Source organism: Schistocerca gregaria, chromosome 4, assembly GCF_023897955.1.
Source record: "Schistocerca gregaria isolate iqSchGreg1 chromosome 4, iqSchGreg1.2, whole genome shotgun sequence".
NCBI classification, from domain to species: Eukaryota; Metazoa; Arthropoda; class Insecta; order Orthoptera; family Acrididae; genus Schistocerca; species Schistocerca gregaria.
Genome location: NC_064923.1, coordinates 553,166,780 through 553,192,879, shown reverse-complemented (window position 1 = coordinate 553,192,879; position 26,100 = coordinate 553,166,780). Strand labels below are relative to the sequence as shown.

The window sequence follows — 26,100 nt, the reverse complement described above, 5'->3', positions numbered from 1 at the left end:
TTTAGAATAGGGATCTCAGTTTCTGATATAGTTGACTGGTATTTATTGTGACTTTCACTATAACAATGTTGTGTATTTGTTTTACTTGAATGCATCGTATAAGTTTTTACAAAGTCCCTCTGTATCTGCCTGACCGAGTCGGTGAAAGACAAGCGCACACCATCTTCCTTGCGACCACGTCAAATGAGCGGTGTTATTCACATCTGTCTTCGCGTTGAAGACTGGTTCATTTTGAAATTCACTTACAGAAAATGATTGTAACAACTGTATGTATCCTCACCAGTACCCAAAACATTAAGCAAAAAGGTAATGGTAAATTTATAAAATTGTTCTCCAAGCACTTAATAGCAAATCCGTAGTAAATCGTAAAAAGCAACGCGGCGACCACGCTCAGAGCAGCAGACGACGCCGGGCTGCCGCCGTATCATCCTCTGCCAGATGGCGTCATTTGGATGTGCAAGGGGGAGCCGTTGTCTGGTTTTCAGACCTTGGACCTGCTACTTCTCATTCCAATTTCTCTTCAGTTAGCCTCACACGGATGAGTGCACCACTTTCCAGTCCTCCCGTTAGGGAAAAATTCCTGGCAGTACCGCGAATTGAACCCGGGACTTTCGCATGGCAGCCAGACGCAGTGAACGCTCAGAGACGGGCGTTGTAAAGAGAAGGGCTTGATACGTGGTAAGTGCTGGTCTCTTTACAACGTATGTAGCAAAGTCTTTCAGAGGAATACGTCAACTACCAGCAGTTCTACAAAGTAAGTGCTGTGAGGCAATCGGGTTTCCTTCGCTAGAGGTTACTGTAATAATTTCAACAACAAAACTTTCCTCAAGGAAAAACACAAAATAAAAGAAAAATATTTTATTATAATTATAATAAATACAATACAAATAGTGAATCATTAAAAAAAAGAAAAGAGATTCAGAAAAAAATTGCTACAAATGTACAGAAAACAGAAAGGATTTGCAACAGTTGCTATAAAATTAGAAGTGTATGAAAACTCATTTCCTTTTTGCAGCTATTACTAGAATTTTAAAACAAAGATACGAGTTAAAATTGTAGGAAAATAACATCTTTATCATAATACATAACTACATAAACATTCTTTACTAGCCAAAAACAGAGACTCTGTGTAACTACTCAGCTATATTTGGTAATGAATGTATGTTCCATAGGCGTACTCCAAACAACGATTGACATGTTCCCACAATTAGTATTTCTACGTTTTTATGTTTGTTTTGAAAGTGGAAGAAACACAATTCATGTAACAGGAAAAGTGTTATTCTATAGGAATCGAAAATGATAGACTGCCATTGGTACTGATGTATTTCCTGCGATCATTAGACCAAACGTTTACAATTTTCTGATAATGGAATCATAGGAATATCACTTCTGATATGCATAGCCGTGACTACGATCTATCAATATTTATAATTCTCACTGTAGGTACTCATTTTACCAAAGGTATTTATTTAATTATCTTAACAATAATACAGAAACTCGATCTATTCCAGCAGACTGTCCCACATATAGTTTTCACACTGAAATAAATATTGGTTTCTGTTTTTGATGATCAATTTTCCCACGTTGTCGTTCCGTCGTTCGCACTGCGTGTTGCGATACAATCACGGAGAACCGAAGAACTCGTCAGCAGGAGACGAGGTTTCTGTAGTTGCAGATCGACGTGCGGGGATCGAAGGCGAGTCCGGCGGGACACTGGAACTTGCTGGCGGCGTAGGCGCCGAACGAGGCGGAGCAGTAGTAGAAGACGCCGCAGTCGTGTCGGTCCCTCATGTAGCCCGGAGCCCTGCACAGAAGCGCCGGCGTCGCCGCCGTCACGTTGCCTCCAGGCAGGCTGCCGAGGCCGCTGCCGCTGCCGCTGGCTCCAGGAGTACTGCTGGAACCCCAGCCGTTGCTACCGCCACTGCTGCTAGCGGTCGGTGTGTTCCAAACCTGCAACCGGATTTTAATATTACGAAAACGGCTAAAAATTGACGTACAAGTTTCAAAAATTGGATGTAGTATAAAAAGAAGCTGATGGAAATATACACTACTGGCCATTAAAATTGCTACACCAAGAAGAAATGCAGATGATAAACGGGTATTCATTGGACAAATATATTATACTAGCACTGACAGGTGACTACATTTTCACGCAATTTGGGTGCGTAGATCCTGAGAAAACAGTACTCAGAACAACCACCTCTAGCCGTAATAACGGCCTTGATACGCCTGGGCATCGAGTCAAATAGAGCTTGGGTGGCGTGTACAGGTACAGCTGCCCATACAGCTTCAACACGATACCACAGTTCATCAAGAGTAGTGACTGGCGTATTGTGGCGATCCAGTTGCTCGGCCATTATTGACCAGACGTTTTCAATTGGTGCTAGATCTTGAGAATGTGCTGGCCAGGGCAGCATTCGAACATTTTGGGTATCCAGAAAGGCCCGTACAGGACCTGCAACACGCGGTCGTGCATTATCCTGCTGAAATGTAGGGTTTCGCAGGGATCGAATGAAGGGTAGAGTCTCGGGTCGTAACACATCTGAAATGTAACGTCCACTGTTCAAAATGCTGTCAATGCGAACAAGAGGTGACCGAGACGTGTAACCAATGCCACCCCATACCATCACGCTGGGTGAGACGCCAGTATGGCGATGACGAATACACGCTTCCAATGTGCGTTCACCGCGATGTCGCCAAACACGGATGCGACCATCAGGATGCTGTAAACAGAACCTGAATTCATCCGAAAAAATAACGTTTTGCCATTCGTGCACCCAGGTTCGTCTTTGAGTACACCATCGCAGGCGCTCCTGTCTGTGATGCAGCGTGAAGGGTAACCGCAGCCATGGTCTCCAAACTGATAGTCCATGCTGCTGCAAAAGTCGTCGAACTGCTCGTGCAGATGGTTGTTGTCTTGCAAACGTCTCCATCTGTTGACTCAGGGATTGAGATGTGGCTGCACGATCCGTTACAGCCATGCGGATAAGATGCCTGTCATCTCGACTGTGAGTGATACGATGCCGTTGGGATCCAGCACGACGTTCTGTATTATCCTCCGGAACCCACCGATTCCATATTCTGCTAAAAGTCATTGGATCTAGATCAACGCCAGCAGCAATGTCGCGATAGGATAAACCGCAATCGCGCTAGGCTACAATCTGACCATTGTCCAAGTCGGAAAGTGATGGTACGCATTTCTCCTCCTTACACGAGGCATCACAACAACGTTTCACGAGGCAACTCCCGTCAACTGCTGTTTGTGTATGAGATATCGGTTGGAAACTTTCCTCATGTCAGCACATTGTAGGTGTCGCCACCGGTGCCAACCTTGTGTGAACGCTCTGGAAAGCTAATCATTTGCATATCGCAGCATCTTCTTCCTTTCGGTTAAATTTCTCGTCTGTAGCACGACATCTTCGTGGTGTGGTCAATAGTGTAAATTTCTCCACTGGAAACACAGGAGACACAGAAGCTGACGGACAGTTACTTTTTTGATACTTAAGTCCGTAGTTTTACCGCAGTTGTAGGAAACTGGCCTGTTATGCTTACTGCTCTCTTCTAGTCCCCTGCCTAAGTCGTTTGGAGCAGACCGCTCTCGCAGCTGTTATTGTCAGATTTCGAAACTGGAGCCAATGTGCTTCCTTCAGGCTACTAATCAGTTACGAGGTCGAATGATGTGTTGTTCTAGTAAAAAATATTCTCTGAGATACTGGGAATCGAACGTGAAGTTCTCGAGTGTCACTTTCACCACACCGTTATGAGTGATAAATGTGTTTTCCAAAGGTATCCTCGGTCACTGTAGGAACGAAACTTGGTTAAGTGACAAAGAACAGCTGAATGCAAGCGTGAGTAGGGTACGTAAGTTCTCAGTGCATACAAATCTATCACATTGTATGGCGTCAAGGATGTGTGTATTGACTCGCTGTTACCGTTGAACAATAGCTAGTAAAGGATAAAACAGAGTACCTCTGGAAAAACGACTGAATGTATTTCTATGAGAATTGTTTACATATTCTGTTGATAAACTGCATAAACTCGCCATGATATAGCTGTTTCTCTGACGTTAAGTGCAATAACTATCTTTAAATCGGCTAGCCTTTCTAACGTAGAGCAAGACTTAAGGACATTAAAAAAATCAGAAACATTACTTTATCTGTGAAAACTGATTTTCTGCGAACATTAGAACATTGTGGTAAAGGTAGATTAAATAGAAAAAAGGAAGTCCAAATAATACGGTTTATTGACACAAGTAATTTCTTCACAGGACGGACGACTGCTCACAGAACAACTAGTTACTATTGCTACCGTCAAAGAACAGTGCGTTCAGTATTTAATTGTCGTTTTTTTTCTGGTTCTATCCCCTCACTTTGTGATGATAGTATGTATAGGAAGTGTGGGGTGGGTGGGAAGGTCAGTGTTGAGCAGATATTCGCAACGAACAAGCGTCAACGTGTGTATGCATCATCAAGTTCCATAGTGTTCACCATCCAGCTCCTTGAGTATACGGACACCTGCCTCATTTCTTAAATTATGTCTCGTGAAGATGGGCTGCATTGGTTCTGAGAAGACGACGGGAATTTGGAAAGCTCGAATGGTGCACGGCAGTATGTGACAGATAGATGTGAAGTAGCTGTGGGAGACATAACCACTGGTGAACATCATCGTATGTCTCTTGCAAATAGTTACCTGAAGTTTAGCCATCCTCCTTTTGGATGTGGCTAGTAACCACTAAAAGAATGGCGATATGGATTTGATATCTCGTTCACGACGAGTTGGGGTTAGACTAGGATAGGGGAGGAAATAGCCTGCATACTTTTCGAAGGAATTTTCTGTCATTTGCCTTCAGCGATTTAGGAAAACCACGGGAAACAGAAAGAATTTGAACCTCGCTCCTTCCGAATGCAGCAACCGTCAGTAAGTAGGGTGGAAAGCATGTGTGACCCTAAGGAACTGCGTCTGAGTGTCACACCCAATACACTTGACTCTTTCAGTGATGGAGTGCTAAAGTAAAATGTCAGCATGAACTTCATTCCACATTTAGTTCGCCTGTTCTGTTCAAAGTAATTTTTTTTCACTATACCCTGCTCGTTATCCTGGAAGATGCCTGCAGCCCTAACAATGTGTGCCCGCTACCCTCAGGTACTGACTGGTAAGCAGTCGTACTTATTTCTGAGACGGAGGCTACCGAATCAGAATGTTATGAGATTTGATGCCAAGCAAACTAGCGCCCGTGATAGCACAATAATTCGAGTTACGTGAGACCCGCAGACTTACCGTGGCAGCAGTGCTGTTGTGTGATCTGACTCCTCGCAGCACGCCGTTGATGGTGCTGAGCAGAGGGTACTTCCCGGCGCCGCACAGACCTCTGAAGTCGTCTGTCTCCAGGCTCCAGATCATGGCGCCGCCCAGGTTCATCGCGAGGGCATACTGCGACTAAAAGAGAATCTAGAGTTACGATTCAAAGTCAGAGGGCAACGTTAAGTTGCTGAAAATTATTACCTTGATATAACTTAACTCACTGCACGTCAGCAAATTTCTCAGGAGGTACAAATGTTATTTTGTTGACGCTTCGAGTGACATCTCGTGTCAGTGGTGGGAGGTGAGACTAGCACGCTGCCCATTCCGGCCGACTTCAGCGTCAGTTTAGCGTGGGCTACACCCATTTGCCGGCTACCCGAGTCCAGCCCATTCCGGTGCGACCTACTGTTCTGTGTGACCTTTTCCCGCATTTTATTGACGCCCTTTAAAGATGAACTCGACATCAAAATTATGTTCTTGTCTGGTACCTCCTCCATATACATTTAGGAAGTCGGCGGGACCTCGCGCCAGCTATCTGGAACTGTAGCCCTTGCAGGCTATGTGCTGCAGTAGGGCAGGCATTGGCTTTCGTCCTTTACTGCTAGACGGCACTGACATCGCTTTCAGTGTTGCCAGTGTTGTTTCGACTACGCTGCAGAAGTATCATTTGGAACCCCCAACGCAGCCTCCCCGCCCGATATCTCCCATTAAGATTTACGTATTTTTGAAGCCCTTAATAAAGACATTTGTGGCCAAGGATTTGTTTCGGACGAAGAGGTGCACGCACATGTACAGTCATTGTTCCTCAGGAAACTGTGAACATTTTTCCATGAAAGCACTGACCGACTTATCTCACAGTGGCATAAATGTATTAACCCTCGTTGATCCATTTTGGATCGTGGAACGACGGCTGGCATGAACTTCTTGATGCAATAATTTACCAACAGCCGTATGTATTGCACAAATTTATTTTATTTTATGAACTTCTATGTGCTACCAGTTTCGGCACTACATTGACGCCATCTTCAGGCCCCACTCGTCACAGTCGTAAAATTGCTATACACGGAAGGAGCCATATAACTGGATCCGTGAATCAAATCGTCCTGTAACAGCTCTTGGTGGCCAGGCCTGCTGTCATCAAGGCTAAGGATGGGCCACCACCATATTGAATACTAACATTACCGACGAAGGGCGCTACGGACTTGAAAGTCGTTTGCAGCCAGGTGTCTGGATACTTTTGATCACACAGTGTATCTGTTCTGCGAATAGGGGGACCAGGATTATGCGTGGGAACTTGCGGAGTATACTACTGCTTAAGATAAGACAGCATTGTTGTAGGAAGCAAGGAAGCTTACAGTTTTTGAAGTCCCGTCGACATCGAGGTCATTAGAGACGGAATTTTGTTGTGTGAAGGTATAGCGGGTTAGGTGTATATTATCAACTGGCTCTGAGCACTATGGGACTTAACTTCTGAGGTCATCAGTCCCCTAGAACTTGGAACTACTTAAACCTAACTAACCTAAGGACATCACACACATCCGTGCCCGAGGCAGGATTCGAACTTGCCTAGAACCGCTCGGCCACTCCGGCCGGCCGGTTACAGACTGTTGCTCATCGGTACGTGTCCAATGAATGCAACATTTCTATGGGACATGTTACAAAGACTAATACGTTACAATAAGGGGTCAAAATTCCAGTCACCAGAAGTAATACAAGTAACATGTAGATGTGAGAAGTACCAACGTGTGGTTGGGACGTCGTAGAAGCAATGAAAAGTGTGTGTAGTCCATAGATACGATGCACTCTATCTTAATGGAGCAAGTGAATCTATAGAAAACGAATGACAGCCAGACATATTGCTGCTTCCTGGTCATGTTAACTCGCAGAAAACACTGTTTCAATGTGTCTACATCTGCATTTTACGAATCTAATCAATGTTTTTTCCCCAGTTTCATAAACGCTTTTTCTGCAGCTACAGACGATACAGTGAGAGGGATAATATTCATAGTCTGTGTAAACGAATAGATATGTTCTCCGTAAAGCTTTCAGGAACTTCTCACTTGAATTTCTACTTTCATATGCTCTCAAGTTCACTTATGGGACATAATGTGGAAGTCCCCAAGAAGTGGTAAGCTCGGACAACTAAGATTGTAGCTTCAGTTATCGTGTGCTTTTTGTAACAAAAGTACTAAAGAACGACCGGACACTTGCTTTTTAACACTAAGAGTAGCGTACCTTTATTCTGATGGATTCTTCATTATCGTAGCCGACCCACTGGTTGCCACTCACCGCGTATGGAACCTTCTGCTGGTCGTCCCACGTTACCGTCCAGCCTCCTGCCTTGATTTTCTCACATATCTGCAAGAATTAATGGCAAAACAGGGTTACTACAACGTGTTCAACGTTTTGAGGTCAGAAAACAAAAGTAGGCAATAAAAAGTTCTTTGGGAAACACTGGCACTAAATGAAAATTAGTCCGCTCGCGTGTATGCTTCGCCGGTTTAAATAATGGAACTGTCGTTGACTAGCCTTTTTCCGTTTGGAATTGATTATTTACGATACAAGTACGAGATAAAGCAATTCATTACGAATGAGAGGAATTTTTGATGTAACGTGAGTTTCAAGTTGCTAATAAACAAAGATATGCTTTGTGCAAAAGCATTGCAACTTTTAGGTCGGTAAAATACTTCATAAAATTTAAATTGATTTAATTTGTTAACGATTTGTAATTTATACGTATCATATACATATTGCATGAAATTCTCTTTGAAATAAAGTGAACTATGCTGGGGGAAACCCAGAAACACTTTTCTTATAACTTAAAATATATGGTTATCATAAACAATTTGCATCAATTACATTAACATCACAAACTTCGAATGAACATCAACAGGGTTTTAACACTACTTTTCCTTAAATGGCTATAATTTATAGCTGAATACTGTGTATCTAATTGGCTAACCACAAAGGCGGTTCTATGCGTAACTCGAGCTGTTCCACAGAACTGTACTGAGTATCTTGACGTTGTCTTACAACAACTGATAGACTTGGTTGGTGTGTCTTTTAAAGGCTTAAACAATCAATTAGTTAAACAGTGAAGTAAAATGTTTTAAGTATTAGTTCTTTTGTTTTGATAAGTGAGGGCGTTTCTTTCTTACAATTGAACTGGGCGACGAAAAATACATGTTATTCTGCAGTAATTAATCTTGCCCAGATTGGAATCGATTGCCTAAGTAAGCAGTTAGGTTAAGAGAATACGCATCAATCAACGATGAATTATGGAATTTTGAAAATCTAATGATTCTATTTTTAAGATCTGAATTTAAGCTAGGTACAAGAGAACTGTGTTTATACGGTATATAGTCGTATGTTCACTCAATTTGAGGTTCAAGATGTTGTAAGAGAAACAGTTCTTTATCTATATGATATACCATTATCAGATCTGCTCTATGATGTGAAATTCCCATTATTCTATAATTTTAATTATTCAAATACTTGAAGCTCATAACGCTATTGGCTATAAATTACAATGATTTTTCGGCAAAGTGAAGTAAATTCATATGGTGTTTTTCATGGGAGATCCCTAGAAACAGGTTCAGCTCCTAACTGGAACGTTTTCTTTCTTAGTTCATAAGGGGACCTTTCCTTCCCCAAGTGTGAAGTCTTTGCGTACATCTGTTAAGTGTAGGTGACCGTTATGTGTGCAGGTGGAGATCTAGTGTCATATTTTATTGTTGATGACTGATGTCGCTGAGTGAGAGAAGAGAGAGAATGACACCTGGTGCCGGCACGGAGCCCAATCTTCTCGTATAGCACCAATGCTGCATGACGTCTTCTTCCAGAGGACGGGCGGCGCGGGGTCTAGGGCGCATTGCCACGGTTCGCGTGGCTCCTCCCGTCGGTGGTTCGAGTCCTCCCCCGGGTATAAGTGTGTGTATTGTCGTTAGCTTGAGTTAGTTTAAGTTAGATTAAGTCGTGTGTAAGCCTAGGTACCGATGACCTCAATAGTTTGGTCCCATAGGAACCACGATCAACAGTGTCACATGCCCTCACTCCTTAAGACAATGCAGAGACAATTGGAACTTCATTCAGGACGTTGGAGGAAATTCTGGAGATCAGCGGTTTTGTATCATCATCTTTCTTCCCCTTGTCCACACTGAAAGTTCGATCCGCTTCAGGACTCGAACTGTTGAACTCTGAGTCTAACACCACGTCAGATAAAGAGTCAAATATCTTCTGGTGAACATCTACTGAAGTTCGTTAATTGTTAGAAGAGACAGAGTGAAAGGAAATATGCTACAAACTGCTGTCATCCTGCTGGAGTCTGGCCTACCGACCGAGTGCTGTTCCACTCCTTGCTGCAGGCATTTTGGGATGAGAGAATTCCTGCGCAATAGCACGACGTGCTTTCGGCCTTCGGTGTCGACTTTTAAAGGGGAACCATTACCGCAATTTCAAAAAAGAAAAGTGCAAAGGAGATCTCGGGACGGAACCTGGGTCTTCAGGTACCAGCTTTCTCTGAATGCTTGGCGAGCGAATGGTGGGTGGAGGCAAATAACTAAAATGACAAGATGGAAAGTGGACATGTGCGGTGTACTTTCCGAAATTTTCGTGCCAGGGGATCCATGTTACCAACAGCATTGTTCCCTTACGTCTACCATGAGACATACAAATGGATTCCGAGCAATCAAACGTGTGGCCATCACCTGCCTGATCAACTTTTGCCTAATTTTAGATCAGTTGGAGTCCTGCGTGCAAATGAACAGCGAGCAAACATATTTCCACAACTAAAGCAATAGATCTCTGTTCCTCCGACAGTCAATCAACGTGACTGAATGGGTGAATCATGTTTTTGCTCCTCCATTATTGATGTCATTCTGGGGTCATTAGTAAAATTCCGAGTCGATTGGTGCTGCAGGTGCAGTGGGTAATAGTTTGATAAAATGTAATTTTTTAGGTTTTCACGACTTAATAGGGAAGACATATTTGCGGGTGTCTATTCCGTTTCAGTGTCGTGTCATCAAAACTGCCAGGTAAGAGCCCATGTAAGCGACCACCAAGAGGGCGATCGCTTGCATTATGTGAAAAAGTGCACTAGCCGAGTTGGTGAAATATAAAGGGAATATATCAACCTTGCGGAATCCGCAAGATGAGAAAATGAAAACTCGGCGTCGACTATTCCGTACTGGTGGTACAGCTGCCTCGAAAAGTGCGCCTAGCAGGTGTTTCTCCCACAAAGCCGGAAACGCGTGGGTGCTTACCTCGTTGTATCCCAGCATGCCAGGTTGGTAGGTGTACGGCCCACCGTTTCCAGGACCACTGGCAGGAGCGCCGACGCCACTGTTGGTAGCACTGCTCAGAGTGAACGTTCGCCCGTAGGTCCCCATTCCCAGTATGAGCTTAGAAGGATCGACTCCACTCTGTATCCAGTAGCGAACGCTAGCGTCCTGGAACCAACAAAAAATAAGTCGTTTGCATTGATCCCGTATCATATTTTCTGATATGTAACATTAACTGAACAGAAACTCACCACATTGAGCTGACGTTCGGCTTCGGTCGTGTCGGCTGAGCTGGCGTACAGAGGGGCATTCTGACCGGTCTTCTGGTCCCAGGAACCGTGGAAGTCATATGCCATCATGTTGATGAAGTCAAGATACCTGCAAAAATGGTTCATCCGGTTTCGTGCCTCATCTGTTCTACTGGGCTGATGCAGATGCTTGTAGCATTCTTTTAATGTCAATATACCGTAAACTGCATCTCGTACGCCTTAAATGTCAAATAGTATAAGCTCTCTTCAGTTTTACTGATTTCACGATATCATGCAAACAGAAGATGCAGCTTAATCGGTAGATTCCGTCTTTCTAGATTTTTAAAAGGCTTTCGACACTACCATGTAGCTGATTATTAATCGAGATACAATCATCCATACATACCACAATTGACTACTAGGATCCAGAAGGCGTTGACAGGTGGCGGAATGATCAACAGTCTCAAAAATAACATCGACTGTGCCTCAAAACAGAGTAATGAGACATCTTATGTTCGCAATATACATAAATAATGAGTCAGTTAGGATACGCAGTATTATAAGATTATTACTAAGGATGCTGTTGTCTACAGCCGAGCATGGTCGTTGAAGAATCATGCAAACAGGCAGAAAACTCGAAACAGATACCCACATGGTGTAATGATTGCTAGCTCTTTTTAAATAGGGATAAATGTAAAACAATCTTCATAACAAAGAGAAATGACCCGATAGTATCCAATTACACCATTAGTGGTGAACATGAAACAATTCTTATCGTTTTTTAAGGGCTAGCTCTTTGTTTCAAGGTCCGATCGGTCGTGAGATTAAAACCACGGTGAAAATCTGACGAAGCTTTGCGCCGAAGTGTTACACAGTGTCTCTAGTACGCCAGGCTATGACATCACGCGGACGCGGCACTTTTCAGTCTCGAGCGCACAATGAGCACGTAAAGATTCCTAGAACAACAGCGTCTCCCACCGAGCGTAAAGCGCGTTCCGTCATTCAGTTTCTTCATACTGAGGAGTTCCGCCTGGTTTCATGCAGCCCACACAACGTAACTGTCATGCGTGACAGCAAAGAACAAATGGTTCAAATGGCTCTGAGCACTATGGAACTTCACATCTCAGGTCATCAGTCCCCCACAACTTAGAACTACTTAAACCTAACTAATCTAATGACATCACTCACATCCATGCCCGAGGCAGGATTCGAACATGCGACCGTAGCGGTCGCGCTGTTCCGGACTGTAGCGCCTAGAACCGCGCGGCCACTCTGGCCGGCAGCAAAGCACAGCAACGGTGCAGAAACTTCGAAGCACGATTTTTAGACGGTAAATGACGCAGGTCGTTAGGGAAGGAAGTGAGCGTCAGCCGATGATCTTGTTCAGCGAGTAGATCGGGCGATTAAAGAAAATCATCTAAAAGGAGCAGTTAAAAAGAAGCGAAAATGAATTGTGTCATTAGGAACTGTTCTTCTTCATGACAATGCTCGGCCACACGCTGCAGCTATAACAAGGAAACTACTTCAGCGTTTCTGATAGGAAGTGTTTGATCACCCACCACACAGCCCAGACTTGGCTCCCTCCGATTTTCATCTCTTTGCTCACACGAACTGCTGGCTACGGGGGCAGTATTTTGGCACAGACCAGCGTAGAAAATTGGCGGAATGCACAGGCGGCCGCCTTCTACGACGAGGGTATTGAAAAGTTGGTACCAGCGGTATCTGGAAGTTGTAGTTAAATGTTAGAAATAAAAGTTTTTGATTTTCAATGTGGTTTACATTTCGCGACCGGTCGGACGTTGAAGAAAATATAGCAATTGTATTTAAAGGTAGCACTAAGAAGAGATACAAAATGGTACGAACACGCAAAATACTAGAGAAGGCGGTTGGAAGACTTAGAATCATTGCAATGATTATGGGAAAGTGCATTACACATTTAATGTAAGTGGCGTACAAGACGCTAGTGCGACCAGTTCTGAAGTATTGGCCCATCGATTGGAGTCCTTATCAGGTAAGTATGGAAGTAGACATCAAAGGCATTGAGAGGCGCACAGCTAAGATCCTAACAGAATGGTATGGCTGTCACAAAACCTAGGTGCTTGGGCAGCCGCATCGGGAAACTTCACAGGAAAAGCGATCTGGCTCTCGCGAAAGTTTTTGGGTAAATTTAGAGAACAGGTGTTCGATGAAGACAGTGCGGCAGTCCTGCTGACAGTATGTCGTATCTTAGGAAGGGGCCGCAAGAGAGCGGTAAGAGGGATTAGCACAACAAGTAGAATGAATAAGCCACTGAAATAAGACAGGAAATTGCTACTCCGTACATTCAAGCGCAAAATTCCCAATATCGAATGACAGATGATGCACGGTAAATAATGTCCTAGCAGTGAACTGTAATGGTGATAAACAAAAAAGCTGCTACGAATGTAATACGTAAGCCGGACGCGTGAATTTGAACTCACTTGGACAGCTGCGGCACGTCGTACCCAGTCCCGATGAGGTCGCGGGCAGCTCCGACGGCGGCGCTCAGGATGTAGCCGTACTTGTCAAACTCCGTCCTCAGCGCCTTCAGTAGCTCAACAAACGCCACCTGGGGTAGAAAATTTTGACCTTATGTCTGACTTTTTCTGGAGTGCAGTTGCTCTGCGAAACGGATTTCACGTGTGTTATAACTGGATGTAAACTAGATATTAACAGCAACGACGTTTACGGCTCTGCGAAATAAATGGAGGCCAGTTCTTAGAATGAAAAAAAAAAAAAAAAAGATTTTTTCAAGTACATCTCATGTCAGCCTTTGTTTACGGAGGCGACTACGTACATAATGTTGTAGTGTACGTTTTCTTTGTTGATATATTTACCCTGCCAATATGAGGGCATAAAGCCCTCTATTAAACTAACTGGGCATTCCTCATATTTTATCAGTATATTATCGTGACAAACGTGTTAAAAAATCTTAGTATGGAATCTAACGCTCGCTCACAAATATTTAAGATAGAAGAGTAAAATCTGGAATAGGTATAACGGAAAATGAACGACGTTTATATTTGTTTGCGAAGAGTAAAAGAATAAAGTTAATTAACAGTGAGGTAGATTTAGACTGCGGAACAGCAATGGGCGCGAGAAAAAGATAGGAGAGGGCGGGGGAGGGGGGGGGGGGAGGACGCGGAGACGTGTGAGAACACAAGCAATGAAGAAAGGGGGAAAAGGGAAAATACTGAAACAAAAGGAGAAAGGAATGTAGTTGGAAGAAAATGTGAGGATTTACTTCACCGTTTAGCAGAGAGTAATGGCCATACGCTATAATTTTTAACAGAAAAATTACGAAAATGACGGACGAAAACGCTCCAGTTTTTCCTTAAATGCAACAGAGAACTGACTTGTGCACAGAAATGACAGAAATGAACGCACACTAAATAAGACAAAAATAATCCATCAGAGCGTAAACTTAAGAAATTATTTTTGCTTTATGTCACAAGAAGAACTGTAAGAAAAATCGCTAGTAAGAGACAAATAGGCAACGTCAAAAACTGCGCTGTTTAAATTCAAGATCAGTCTCCAAGCCTCAATTAATCACAAGTTCCAGCAAGTTGCACAAAAGCATCAATTCTTGGCCCAGGTAGCTTCACGCAAAAACAAGTAATGGATGCTTTTGTGAGAGACAGTTGAACAGAAGTGCTATTGTTAAGACACTCTAAATTACCAGGTCGGAGGCAGCTCCGCCACGATTCGCCGGGTATTCCCAGTCCACGTCCAGCCCGTCAAAGCCGTATTTGCCCACAAAAGCTGCTGCATTCTGCGCGAACCTCGCTCTCAGTGTCGGGTCGTTCGCAACCTGTAGTCACAAAGAGGAACAGCATGAGTTCACCTTCCAGGCGGGGCATCGGCTGTGCTGGATGTTTTGTGGTGCTCTGTTACTTACAGCCGAGAAAGTCGTTGACCCTTCGTTCCAGCCACCGATAGCAATAAGAGTTTTCGTGTTCGCTGATTTCAAGCTGTTGAATCGGTTGTAGCCGTCTGTAAAAACAGAAAAATTAAGATTATTATGTGGAGGGTATTATCACAAGTCCTAAGAGTCGTCAGGCGTATTTTTCTCTGTTGTTTCGGTTATTAGTCGTCTTGTCTTTCATTCAACGACCAGTTTCAGTAGACAGCGGCGGTTTGTTTCCCACTACAAGCAAAATTATTTTTAAATTGGAATTTCACCTGCCCGCGCGATACAGCACTCCCATATCAGTCTACTCCGACATTCATTTTACCGATATGTGTTAAAAGGGACAGCAATACAGCAGCGACTCAGCAGCGCTACATGCTTGGCGGCAGCAATCAGGGCTGGCCAGGGCAGTGCTGTCTCTACTTTGAATATTGGATACTGTCATTCTATACTGTCCATGTTAATACATATAGCTGAAACAAATATCACACAAGACTAATTTGGGACCGCTGTATCGAGTGGGCGTGTAATCTTTTCTTTCTTTCTTTTGCCGGTGCCTTGTCCCACAGTTTCTCGGGGTCGGCACGGTTAGGAACGGATTTGGCAAGGTTAGTGAGAAGGGGTGTTCAGATGTCTACGAGTAGTGTAACTGAGGCGGAATGTGGGGACCAGCCCGGTATTCTCCTAGCGGGATGTGGAAAACCGCCTAAAAACCACATCCAGGCTGGCCGACACACCGGCCGACGTCGGTAATCCTCCGGGCGGATTCGATCCGGGGCGTGCGCGCCCAGGGAGCAGCGCATTAGCGCTCACGGCTAACCTGGCGGGTTCCAGTGGGCATGTAATATTCCATTTAAAAATTATTTTGTTTGCAACGGCAAACAAACCGACACATTCCCTCGACACTGGGAGTCGCACGAAAGACGTATGAGCACTATTTGTTTAGGCTGACTTCAGCTACAAAAAACTCAATTGCCAATATCTGCTGGAACACAATGGCACCTGACGATTCTTTGGAGAGACACCTTGCGGACGAAGGATACTAGGCGATTAGTTTGCAACGATTGGCTTACTGTGTAAAAGTTTAAGGTTTGGAGACTGACTTTACAAACAAACGAGTTTAAACGTAAACACGTAAACATTTTTATTGAAGACAGAAAATATATTTCTACTTGCCCGACAAATGGAGAAGCTAATTTTCGACTTATGCGACAAAGTGACGCATCTTTTGGAGCTGACAGTTTCAATAAAAAAGTATAGCGTTTCGTTTGAGGTTGTGACACTACTGTCTGAGTAGGGCGAGTAAAAACTGTTAACATCTGATAAAGAGTGACTCAGCTACTCCAGCAAAGAGCAACAACGTTTCCACGCACGAGATGAGTCATAATTAAGTACCGAATCGCGACGCCGAGCGAGATGGCGGAATGATTAAGATAGTGAACTCGCATTCCAAAGAAGATTGCTTAAAGATGACACGTGTAATTGTCCAACTTTGGAATTTTACGTGTAAATAATGTGATAACATCGATGTGTAACGATTTACGCGAATGATGTTAACATTGGTAACATTTCACGTAATTTAAATCTTTCACGGCATACAGAACTTCGCACTCGTGTGACTAAGGCCTCTCGTCGGGTAGACGGTTCGCCGGATGCAAGTCTTTCGATTTGGCGCCACTTCGGCGACTAGCGCATCGATGGGGATGAAATGGTGATGATTAGGACAACACAACACCCAGTTCCTGAGCGGAGAAAATCTCTGACCCAGTCGGGAATAGAACCCAGGCCCTGAGGATTGACATTCTGTCGCGCTGACCACTCCGCTACCGGGGGCGGACAGTGACATAAATAATTTCTACAGTCAACGGCGAATATGATGTCCTTTAAAAAATTCAAATGATCGATTACGACTAGCCATGGATTAGGACTGTTCCTTATACACATTCATTCTCTAAAAGCGTGATACATTAATGTTGACGCATCACATAACAAACTTTAAGCATACGCTCAACTATGCGTGTATCACCGTGCTATCATCTAATATGCGTGGTAAATTCATGAAAAGAAAGAATAAGTTAGTACAGAGCACCCGATGTCATGGTTACTGATGAGACCATAGTGTCATCTTGAATATAATTCTTTATGTTCTGTCTGGAATGTTCGTTTCGATTTTGGACAAGTGTAATTGTAGCTGTTTCAGCAAGCCTATGAGCTTATACCGTCCGAATGTACTTTCCACTAATCTTCAACGTTTCTAACAACAGTGATTGTGTCTTTGCATGAAAATAGTAAGAAGAAATTGTCTGCCTATTCTATGTATTAATAGCGTTCGTGGATTTCTCACAAATGCATTTTTCGTTGCGGTGGAATCTTCTCAGGTAATTTCAGTCACCAGCTTTCTCTTTCGAATGCTTAAATATTTTGTTGACGCCGACCTACATAGGGAGAAACGATCATCATAATAAAATAGGAGAAGTCAGTGCTTGCACGTTCCGTTTTCTCGCGAGCTATTCGAGATTGGAATAATAGAGAATTATTGTGAAAGTGGCTCGATGAACCCTTTGCCAGGCACTTATGTGTGATTTTCAGAGTATCCATGTAGATGCAGATGTAGATATAGATCCCTCCAAGTTTCTATGATAAGTCTGCAAGACGTATTCGCGTTGAGAATCGAATCGCTGAATGTGATCATCGAGTTCTTGAAGTGATATTTATTAATCTCAGACGTTACTTTGTATAGCAACTAAAAGAATTAGGAAGGAAGAGTGAAGCTTTACGATCCGTAGAAGCAGAGGAGGAAGTATATGCTTGAATTGCAGGAGGAAGGGGAAGGAAAGGCGTTTTTTAGGGAACCACCCGAGTTTTGGAGTCGCTGACGCAATTTAAATAACTGACAATCAATAACTCTACGTAAGATGATATTCTGTTTCACTAGTGTAGCTTAGTTGGAGCACGTATGAACCATTTCAGAACGATTCTTGTAGAGGTAAGAAATTTGTCACCGGTATTTCCAGGAAATAGCAAAGAATTAAGTAAAAGGTTGAAGCTTAAGGACGTGAAAAGCTTCCTCTTTTCCTCTGTCACTCACTCTCTCTCTCTCTCTCTCTCTCTCTCTCTCTCTCTCTCTCTCACACACACACACACATACATAAGAACGCACACCAAAACTCTGGACATAAATGATTGCAGTACATTTTATGTGCTTGCAGATTGGACTTACTTTTTCCGCTTGGAAGATCCATCCACGGATCAAGAATTTTGACCTCTCCTGCAGAAGTTATTCCAACAAAACTGTACACCAGGTGCGTGCACAGTTCGGGTTGGATGTATTCTATTTCGAACTGTCCATTACCATTTCTGTAGGCAGCCCAGCTACCTAGGTAGCACACCACTTTTTCTGGAATGAAAAACTTGTATCACGTTAAAGCACTGAGACAGTTGCATAGAGAGGAAAGCTGCAGCAGTTCAGACCGATCTCAAATTAAAAGATATTTTCAAACAGACCTTTAATCGACCAGCTGTCGGAGGTTTGTTGTAAGCAAGAAATAGTATTGATAGCATTGCGTACGAAATTCGGTTTTGATATTTTTTTTGCGGGTATGGTCCAGAGATTCGAAGTATTTGGAAAAGATAGACATGACAGCCAGTAAATTGCGGTATGAATTTACTGAACAACTAGTTTAAATAGTATTATCATCATCTGGCCAACGTAATTGAGTCATATGGCTAACAATGACGAGACATTATCAGCATGTGCCGCAGATCACTAGAAATTATAAGCGTTTGTTTCTCTATTTATTATTGGCATGACGTATGAATTTTGTCAACTTCACAAATGATTCATATTACTACATGGAAGTTTGTTGTGTTGGTTAAACATCACATACACAGTGTACATACCGCAGCTTACAAACGTACTATGATTTTTTAAAGATGACCCTGTTTTTTGTAAAGTTCACAGATTTTTAGGTTATGCCAGGTAAAGTGTATAGTAATCCATTGCACACTCTGACAGTAGCTCGAATTTGATTCAATCACATTGTACCAGATGTCGATAACATTACCTAAACCACTCGTTGAATAAAGTAAAGTCATATTAGAGGTTCCTTGCGGTGATGTATTTCATCTTATTTCGTCACTCAACAGTAACTACGCTTTAAATACAACTGATACTTCCTGCAATTCGACGAATGTCAAAACCGACGAATCGTGGAATCTGATACCACACACACAGACGCTTCATGTAGTGTGTACATACTGTTGTCATATAACAGCCGTTAGAAGGGCGATGATTGCTCTGGTCAATGACCAAAAGCAGCCTGCAAAGTGAGTGCATTTATTAAGTTCCATAGCTTCTATCTTTACTTCTGTGCATTACAGCCGAAAGTTTCTTAACCTCCTAAACGTACACAGAAATAAGTTTCATCAACAGCTGTTAAGAATTCTGTTAAAGTCTCTATTTAATCGCTCGTATGTGTCAAGTAACGCCCTATTAGCAAGCTGTTTCAGTTTTGTAACTCACCGCCGTAGGGCTCGTAAAGACTGAAGAAGTTAACAGGGCGTCACTACATTAATCTGTTACATATATCAGACCTCGGATCACAGCTTAATTACTCCTTTTACTTATTTCATTTTTGGAGACGAGTGCACTAACTCGTCAAATACAACGCTATTTTATCAAGTGGACTGAGGAAAATAATGCACCAGGCGCTAACGATTGGCGTTGAAAAGGTTACAACAGGTAGTTGGTTAACTAGCTTTTTCTGTTTGTTTTGCTGATTTAGTTGTTCCTATAGCCCTACATTATGTGAACACTTTGGTTAATCTCCTATGTTAATAAACTTAACGATATATCTCCTTAAAGTCTTTATATAGACGTTATTCTTTAACGGTACACTCTGGGTGTTGTACGATCTGGATTACCGAGGCTACATTTCATATAGACATCCAATCATTCATCCATACTATTCTGTTGTGCAGAATAAGTTACTCACTTTCATTGGCCCCACAGGCGTCGTGTGGAGCCCAGAGAACCAGGAGTAGAGCGAGCCACGCTGGCGACATCTGCAAACAGAAACTGTCACTTAGCTGGCTTGTTGGATAGAAAAGAAAGGCCGCACTACCCGTAGATATAAGACTATTACCGGTGCTTCAGAGCGGGAAAGCTGGTGGTACGAACACGAATTACGAGATGCAACACAGGACTGACGGTGTGCTTTATATACAAGAAATAATCGCTAGTGATAAGAGAGAAGCCTATTGCGAAACTGTGGTGGGAACATCTTCACCCACTCAAGCCAGTTCGACTAACAATCTAGATACCGGGAATTAATCTCGAGAAAGAAAACTATTACGCTATTTGCGAACGGAAATGTTTTTTTAAGTGATACCTAGAATGAAAGGATTCATCATCGGAGACGCAAACTTAGGAGGAAGACCGTTTCCAGTAAGGGTGATGATTGTATCGGCCACAGTTAATTATACAACGAGACAGCCGCAATAATGACACTTGCTAGGCAACGTTTTCTGCTGGACAAAGATTCCAGACTCGAAATGATGTTCACACTGTGGTTTCTAGTGGCGTGGGTTCGAAACTACAGTCGATCTTCTTTAAGTGAAAGTCTGTTGTTCAAACGAAACAGTAGTAATGCGGATAAAATAAATGTTGTGACACACAAGGGCTTGGGAAACTATCAGAGAAGCACATGATGTTTACAGAGTAGAAAGTTTTGAAATATGTCAGTTACAAGAAATATGGGAAAATTCATAATATTCAGTGCAAACTGTGTTAAGTTAAAATATGAACATGAGAGTTTCCAACCAAACGATTATAAAAAGTAAATACTATTCATCAGCTACGCTTAATAAGAAGCGACTTCTTTACATCCTCGAGCAAAGCAACACTCATTCAATGTTAAATACTTTTCCGAGAACACTACGGAACTTCGTAAATTTCAGCTGAAGGGTAGTAACATATCCCTTTTAACAAAGTACTTTGAAATGATTTTGCACCAAGTTGGCTGTAAACTACAGAAATCAGTTTTATTATGACCATTCTATCTGTAATCTTGGTTTGAGGAGTCCTATGTGAAGAACATCAGACTGTCTTTTTTATCGATTATAAATTTACAGTCAACAAATGCCTGATTAAAAAAACAGTATAATTGTTTATTGTAAAGTAGACGAAAATTTGAAAATTTTGTGTGCACGTTAAATGAAAGACAGAAGAAGTTTCCTAAAACAGTTTGATTGTTTGTGTAACGGCAGCGACATTTACGTTTCGGGATTCTCGACATTAAAATAGACAGGATGCGTATTATTTCGTGTCTGAGTAGTCGATTCTGGCAACACGGTTCCCTTTTAACTCTCAGGTACCTTCAGATTTTTGTAATAATGATTTCTTTGGTCTTGATATTTACAGTCATAGGGCCATCTACAGTATACGGATAAAACTGTTGTTTACTCAGGCGATCACACTATCACATATTCGAGCCACACAAACCATTTGATTTGCGAATTCCCATAGCGAGTTTACCATGAGATACAGGCTAAGTTGATGACATCTCGTACAAACATAACACATACAAATTATAAAAGGATACAGTATCTTATTAGTAAATCCTGAATGTATGAGCTACAGCTCCTTTCAGATCCTGCCTTCCTTTGATGGAACAGCTAAGCACCGCCAGAATTCCAGTTCCATCGCTGCTAGGTACTTCGACAACAATCTGAAAATCTTGATGTCCGTAGTCACCAGAAGCGTTTTCGCGTTGATTGGTCCGGTATGTTCTAAGCTCCTCAGCTGCAAGAGTATACCATCATTTTATAGCTGGCTGTGCTTTTAACGGGAACAGCTACAGCTCTGCCAGTGGTCTACAAGAAGCTGCTTCAGAGTTGAACCGTCTTCTTGGCTTCCGACCGCTCCTCGAGTAAAAATATGCGTTCATGGCAATTTCGGTGGAGTTGTGTTTCTTGAATAGTATCTATGGTTGTTACCCGTGGCACACACATTTCAATGTTTTCGCTTACTTTCGGTATATCGTGTTTAACAATTAGAGACATCTAACTAGGAGCGTGTAGCACTCCTCGATAACGTCAACGACTTGTCGGGGCGTGGACTCCACAAACACCCGAAGTTCTGCAGAGCCGTTGTGACCTATGATGTCCGTATTACTCGATTCTGGTCGTGTGACCTTTGGCCCTACCCAACCACACTCGTCTGCATGCAGTGTTCTCAAAATATCCTGACACGTCTTCACGTCTTTGCGGCGCAGTGGCTGCTACATTAAATTTCGGGCGAGCAGCCACACGAATTCCATTTCTTCTTCTGATGTTTCGGCTGGCTAACGTTCAGCTATCTTCAGGGTGAGCCGAATGACAGGCTGACTCTCAAGATGGCTGAACGATACACAGCCGAAAATATCATACGAAGAAGAAGAAGTGGAATTCATACGGCTGCTCGCCCGAAATTTAATGGAGTATTCTGACACAGTTTGTCTTGCTGAATGCACACGTCACATGAAAGCTGCTGTAGCCAAAGAAACTGATAGATGTGAACGAATAGTTCGCTCGTTGACAGACGATGGGAGACGTATCAGAACGTCGTTTGACCTCTTCTAAATCCATTCGAGAATACATCCAAGATATAGTTGAACTGTGAAATGTAGGCTAGCGGAATCTGTCACCTCACCTGGTTTCTCACTTGTTAGTAATTTACCATCGGCTTGTACCAACATGTACTGCAATCCGACAGTTTTCTCATTAGTTTTCTGCTGTTAGTGTCCGATTGTGCTAGCACATGGATTTTCTTACATTTAATGAAGGTAGTACCCGACAGATTGTAAGAATCTAAAGAAAAGGTTGTAGTTCAACCGCAAAGAGCTATTAATAAATACCATTATATTCACAGCTGAAGATCGTCAGGTATCTTAGCCATTATAGCAGCTTACAAGGCAATATTAACACTGTGGCGTAAATAACATAAAATACATCTTATGCCACTGCTGTCAAATAGTAAAATACATAACATTGTCAGCAATGAAGGTAAAATGTACCAAAATTGTTAATCTTCATCTACATATTACAGTCGTGTTCCAATATTTCTTGTTCTCTGCATATTCAATCTTAAGTACATAGTAAAGTATTTGCTGTGCGGACACTCAATATCGCCAGAGAAATCCAGGCCACTTTGCTTCCGGTCATAAAGGAGACGCGCTCTTCTAGTAGGACAATACCTGTGCACACACTTCTCCCTTTGTTCAAATGTCAGCATATCGCAAAACCTGTCTTCCATGATGGTGGTTCGAATGCTGCAGATGTACATAACGCCCTCCCCCCCCCCCCCTTTCCTCCTCGAGTACAATGCACAGAACGTTTATACAATCATGTGAAATCGTCAGGAAAGACGTCCTTTGGAATGTGGTTTATCTGGCGCATCATATTGGCTTGAATAATGGTTATGTTGCCAAATCGTTGACCTTTCATGTGAATTTTTTTGCACTTTGTCGTTTTTTGGTAGGTTCCTATCAATAACACCAAGTTTCAGCACCCTGATGATTTTTTCCCAGAAAAAAAATTGTTCGCATTTTACAGTTCAACCAAGTCGAGTTAGGAGTCAGCGGATCTTTATTTGTATGCGACAATCGACATACAGGCTTCTCTTCTTCAAAACATTTAGAAGAATGTCTTGATCACCTGAATCAACATCGTTGACACACTACTCACACCCGACCACTGCTTAGCACAGCTTGCTCGCAACTGACTGGTAGAATATGCTTCTGTTGTTCACAGATGCCAGTTTAAACTGCCATCGTAGTTACAGCGCTGACGTATCTTATATGTCAGGAATAAAAACAGTCTCGGAACTTTGTGGTGATAATGAATCACCAGCTGTATCCGTTGACCAACTGCAACTGCAGATGGAAGAGGCGTGGAACACTGTGTCTCCACACCTCTGTGAGCGTCATTATGTAACACTAGGTACAAGGTACTGAAATTGTTGATAGAGACAATCTCTCTGTAGCTATATGCCACTGTAATTATGATGAACTACAGTGTACATCAAACATACGAGGGTAATCCCAAAAATAAGGTCTCCAATTTTTTTTATAAGTGCATAGACCGTTTATTTATACAATGGATTACATCAGTTTACAGCTTGAAAATTTACTATTTTTCGACATAATCACAATTTCTGTCGATACTTTATTGTAGACGCTGTGGCAGTTTTTGTATGCCCATGTCATACCAGCTCGCTGCCATGCTGTTCAGAAAGTAATGAATCTCTTCTTTCACCTCGTCGTCGGAGCTGAATCGCTTTCCGGCCAAATGTTCTTTTAACCTGGGGAACAGGTGATAGTCACTGGGCGCCAAGTCAGGACTATAGGGTGGGTGGGTGATTGTGTTCCACTGAAACTGTTGCAGGAGAGCAACGGTTTGCCGAGCGATGTGTGGGCGAGCGTTGTCATGGAGAATGTCTACGCCCTTGCTCAACATTCCTCTTCTCCGGTTCTGAATTGCCCGTTAGAGTTTTTTTCAGAGTCTCACAGTACATGTCAGCGTTAATTGTGGTCCCAGCGATTCAGCTACAGCGTCTACAAAAATCCATTGACGGAAATGGCGATTATGTCGAAAAATAGCTAAATGTTCAAGCTCTAAACTGATGTAAACCATTGTAGAAATACAGGTCTATGTACTTATAAAAAATAGAAGACCTTACTTTTGAGATTACCCTCGTGCATGTATTTGTTTAATTCCTCTGTAAGCTAACAATCTAATAAAGCTTTCAGTACGTTTATCTTCTAAATACACTGACGTAAAGAAAATCGCAATACCAGGAAGGAAATGTGCGACGTAAACGAAAGTTGGTAGGCTTGTTTATACATCTGAAAAACGATGCCTATTCATATATCGCGCGATTCATATAACAGTGGCACTAGGAGCGCCACAATGAGGATTCGGTTCAGGTTCGACTTAAATACACCTCGTAACGGTTGTGAGTGTGACTTACCTTTGAGATATGACGTGTTGGGTTGATGTTAATCAAGAATGTCTTTGAGGCAACAAAAACGGCCATTATCAACACCTCACCGAGTTTGAACGGGGTCGTTTAATACGGCTATGAGAAGCTGGATGTACGTCCTGTGATGATGCAGGAATACTTGGCCGGACTGTAGCCAATGTACGTGATTTTGGTAGCGGTGGTCACGAGAACGTACGGTCGCAAGAAGACCGGGCTCCTGATGGCCATGTGACTCTACTGAGAGGGAGCAACACTGGGTTTGGCGTATGGTCCTGGCGCATCGTACTGCATCTGCAGCAGTTGGCACCACAGTGACAAAGCGAAGTGTTACAAATCGGTTACTTCGAGAACAGCTCCGACCCGGTCGCCCTGTAGCGTGCATTCCACTGACACCAAGCCACCGCCATTTGCTACTCCTGTGGCGTCAAGAAAGAGGTCATGGGAAGGCAGGGTGGAGGTCTGTTGGTTTTCGTGATGAAAGCTGGTTCTGCCTTGGTGCTAGTTGTGGCCGTGTGTTGGTTAGAAGGAGACCAATCTGTGTTAGACACACTGGTTCTACTGCTGCAGTTATGGTCTGGGCTGCTATTTCGTATGACAGCAGGGGCACTCCCGTGGTTATCCCACGCATCCTGAAAGCTAATTTTTACGTCAGTCTTGTGATTCGACCTGTTGTGCTGCCGCCGGCCGGGGTGGCCGAGCGGTTCTAGGCGCTACAGTCTGGAACCGCGCGACTTCTACGGTCGCAGGTTCGAATCCTGCCTCGGGCATGGATGTGTGTGATGTCCTTCGGTTAGTTAGGATTAAGCAGTTCTAAGTTCTAGGGGACTGATGACCTCAGAAGTTAAGTCCCATAGTGCTCAGAGCCATTTCAACCATTTTTGTTGTGCTGCCATTCATGAACAGCATTCCAGGGGGTGTTTCCCAACAGGATACGGCCCGCCCATATACGACCGTTGTAACACACATGCTCCACAGAGTGTAGACTTGTTGCCCTGGCCTGCTAGGTCACCAGATCTGTCTCCTGTCGAGCACATATGGTATATCATCGGACGACAACTCCAGCGACACTCGCAAACTGCGTTAACTGTCCTGTATTGACTGATCATCGTATTAACCGACAAGCCACACCAGTGCAACACAATGCATGCACGTTTGTATGCCAGCATTCAACATTCTGGGGTTACACAGGTTATCAATGTATCAGCATTTTACATTTGCAATGGCTTACGTCGCGCGTACATTATTCTATGTTCTTGCAGTGTTAATCACTTAAATATCTTACCTAGACGAATGTATTCCCGAAATTTCATTACTCTACATTAA

The 26,100-nt window shown here is 43.0% G+C and overlaps 1 protein-coding gene across 2 annotated transcripts in view; it reads right to left on the bottom strand.

Moving 5' to 3' along the window:
• Positions 1 to 843: 843 nt before the first annotated feature.
• LOC126268050 (chitinase-3-like protein 1) overlaps positions 844 to 26,100 on the bottom strand; it is a 32,253-nt gene continuing 6,996 nt past the window's right edge. The window contains exons 1-11 of one of the 2 annotated variants that reach the window (XM_049973477.1): positions 19,901 to 19,939; positions 19,751 to 19,820; positions 17,977 to 18,153; positions 14,745 to 14,839; positions 14,526 to 14,657; positions 13,288 to 13,415; positions 10,832 to 10,958; positions 10,563 to 10,748; positions 7,537 to 7,659; positions 5,278 to 5,436; positions 844 to 1,950 (exon numbers count right to left, since the gene is read on the bottom strand). In XM_049973477.1, coding sequence (XP_049829434.1) covers positions 1,645 to 1,950; positions 5,278 to 5,436; positions 7,537 to 7,659; positions 10,563 to 10,748; positions 10,832 to 10,958; positions 13,288 to 13,415; positions 14,526 to 14,657; positions 14,745 to 14,839; positions 17,977 to 18,153; positions 19,751 to 19,820 — 1,503 coding nt within the window. In that variant the 5' untranslated portion in view covers positions 19,901 to 19,939 and the 3' untranslated portion in view covers positions 844 to 1,644. Of the gene's footprint in view, positions 1,951 to 5,277; positions 5,437 to 7,536; positions 7,660 to 10,562; positions 10,749 to 10,831; positions 10,959 to 13,287; positions 13,416 to 14,525; positions 14,658 to 14,744; positions 14,840 to 17,976; positions 18,154 to 19,750; positions 19,821 to 19,900; positions 19,940 to 26,100 lie in introns of those variants that run through there. The other variant, XM_049973478.1, reaches the window with a different exon arrangement.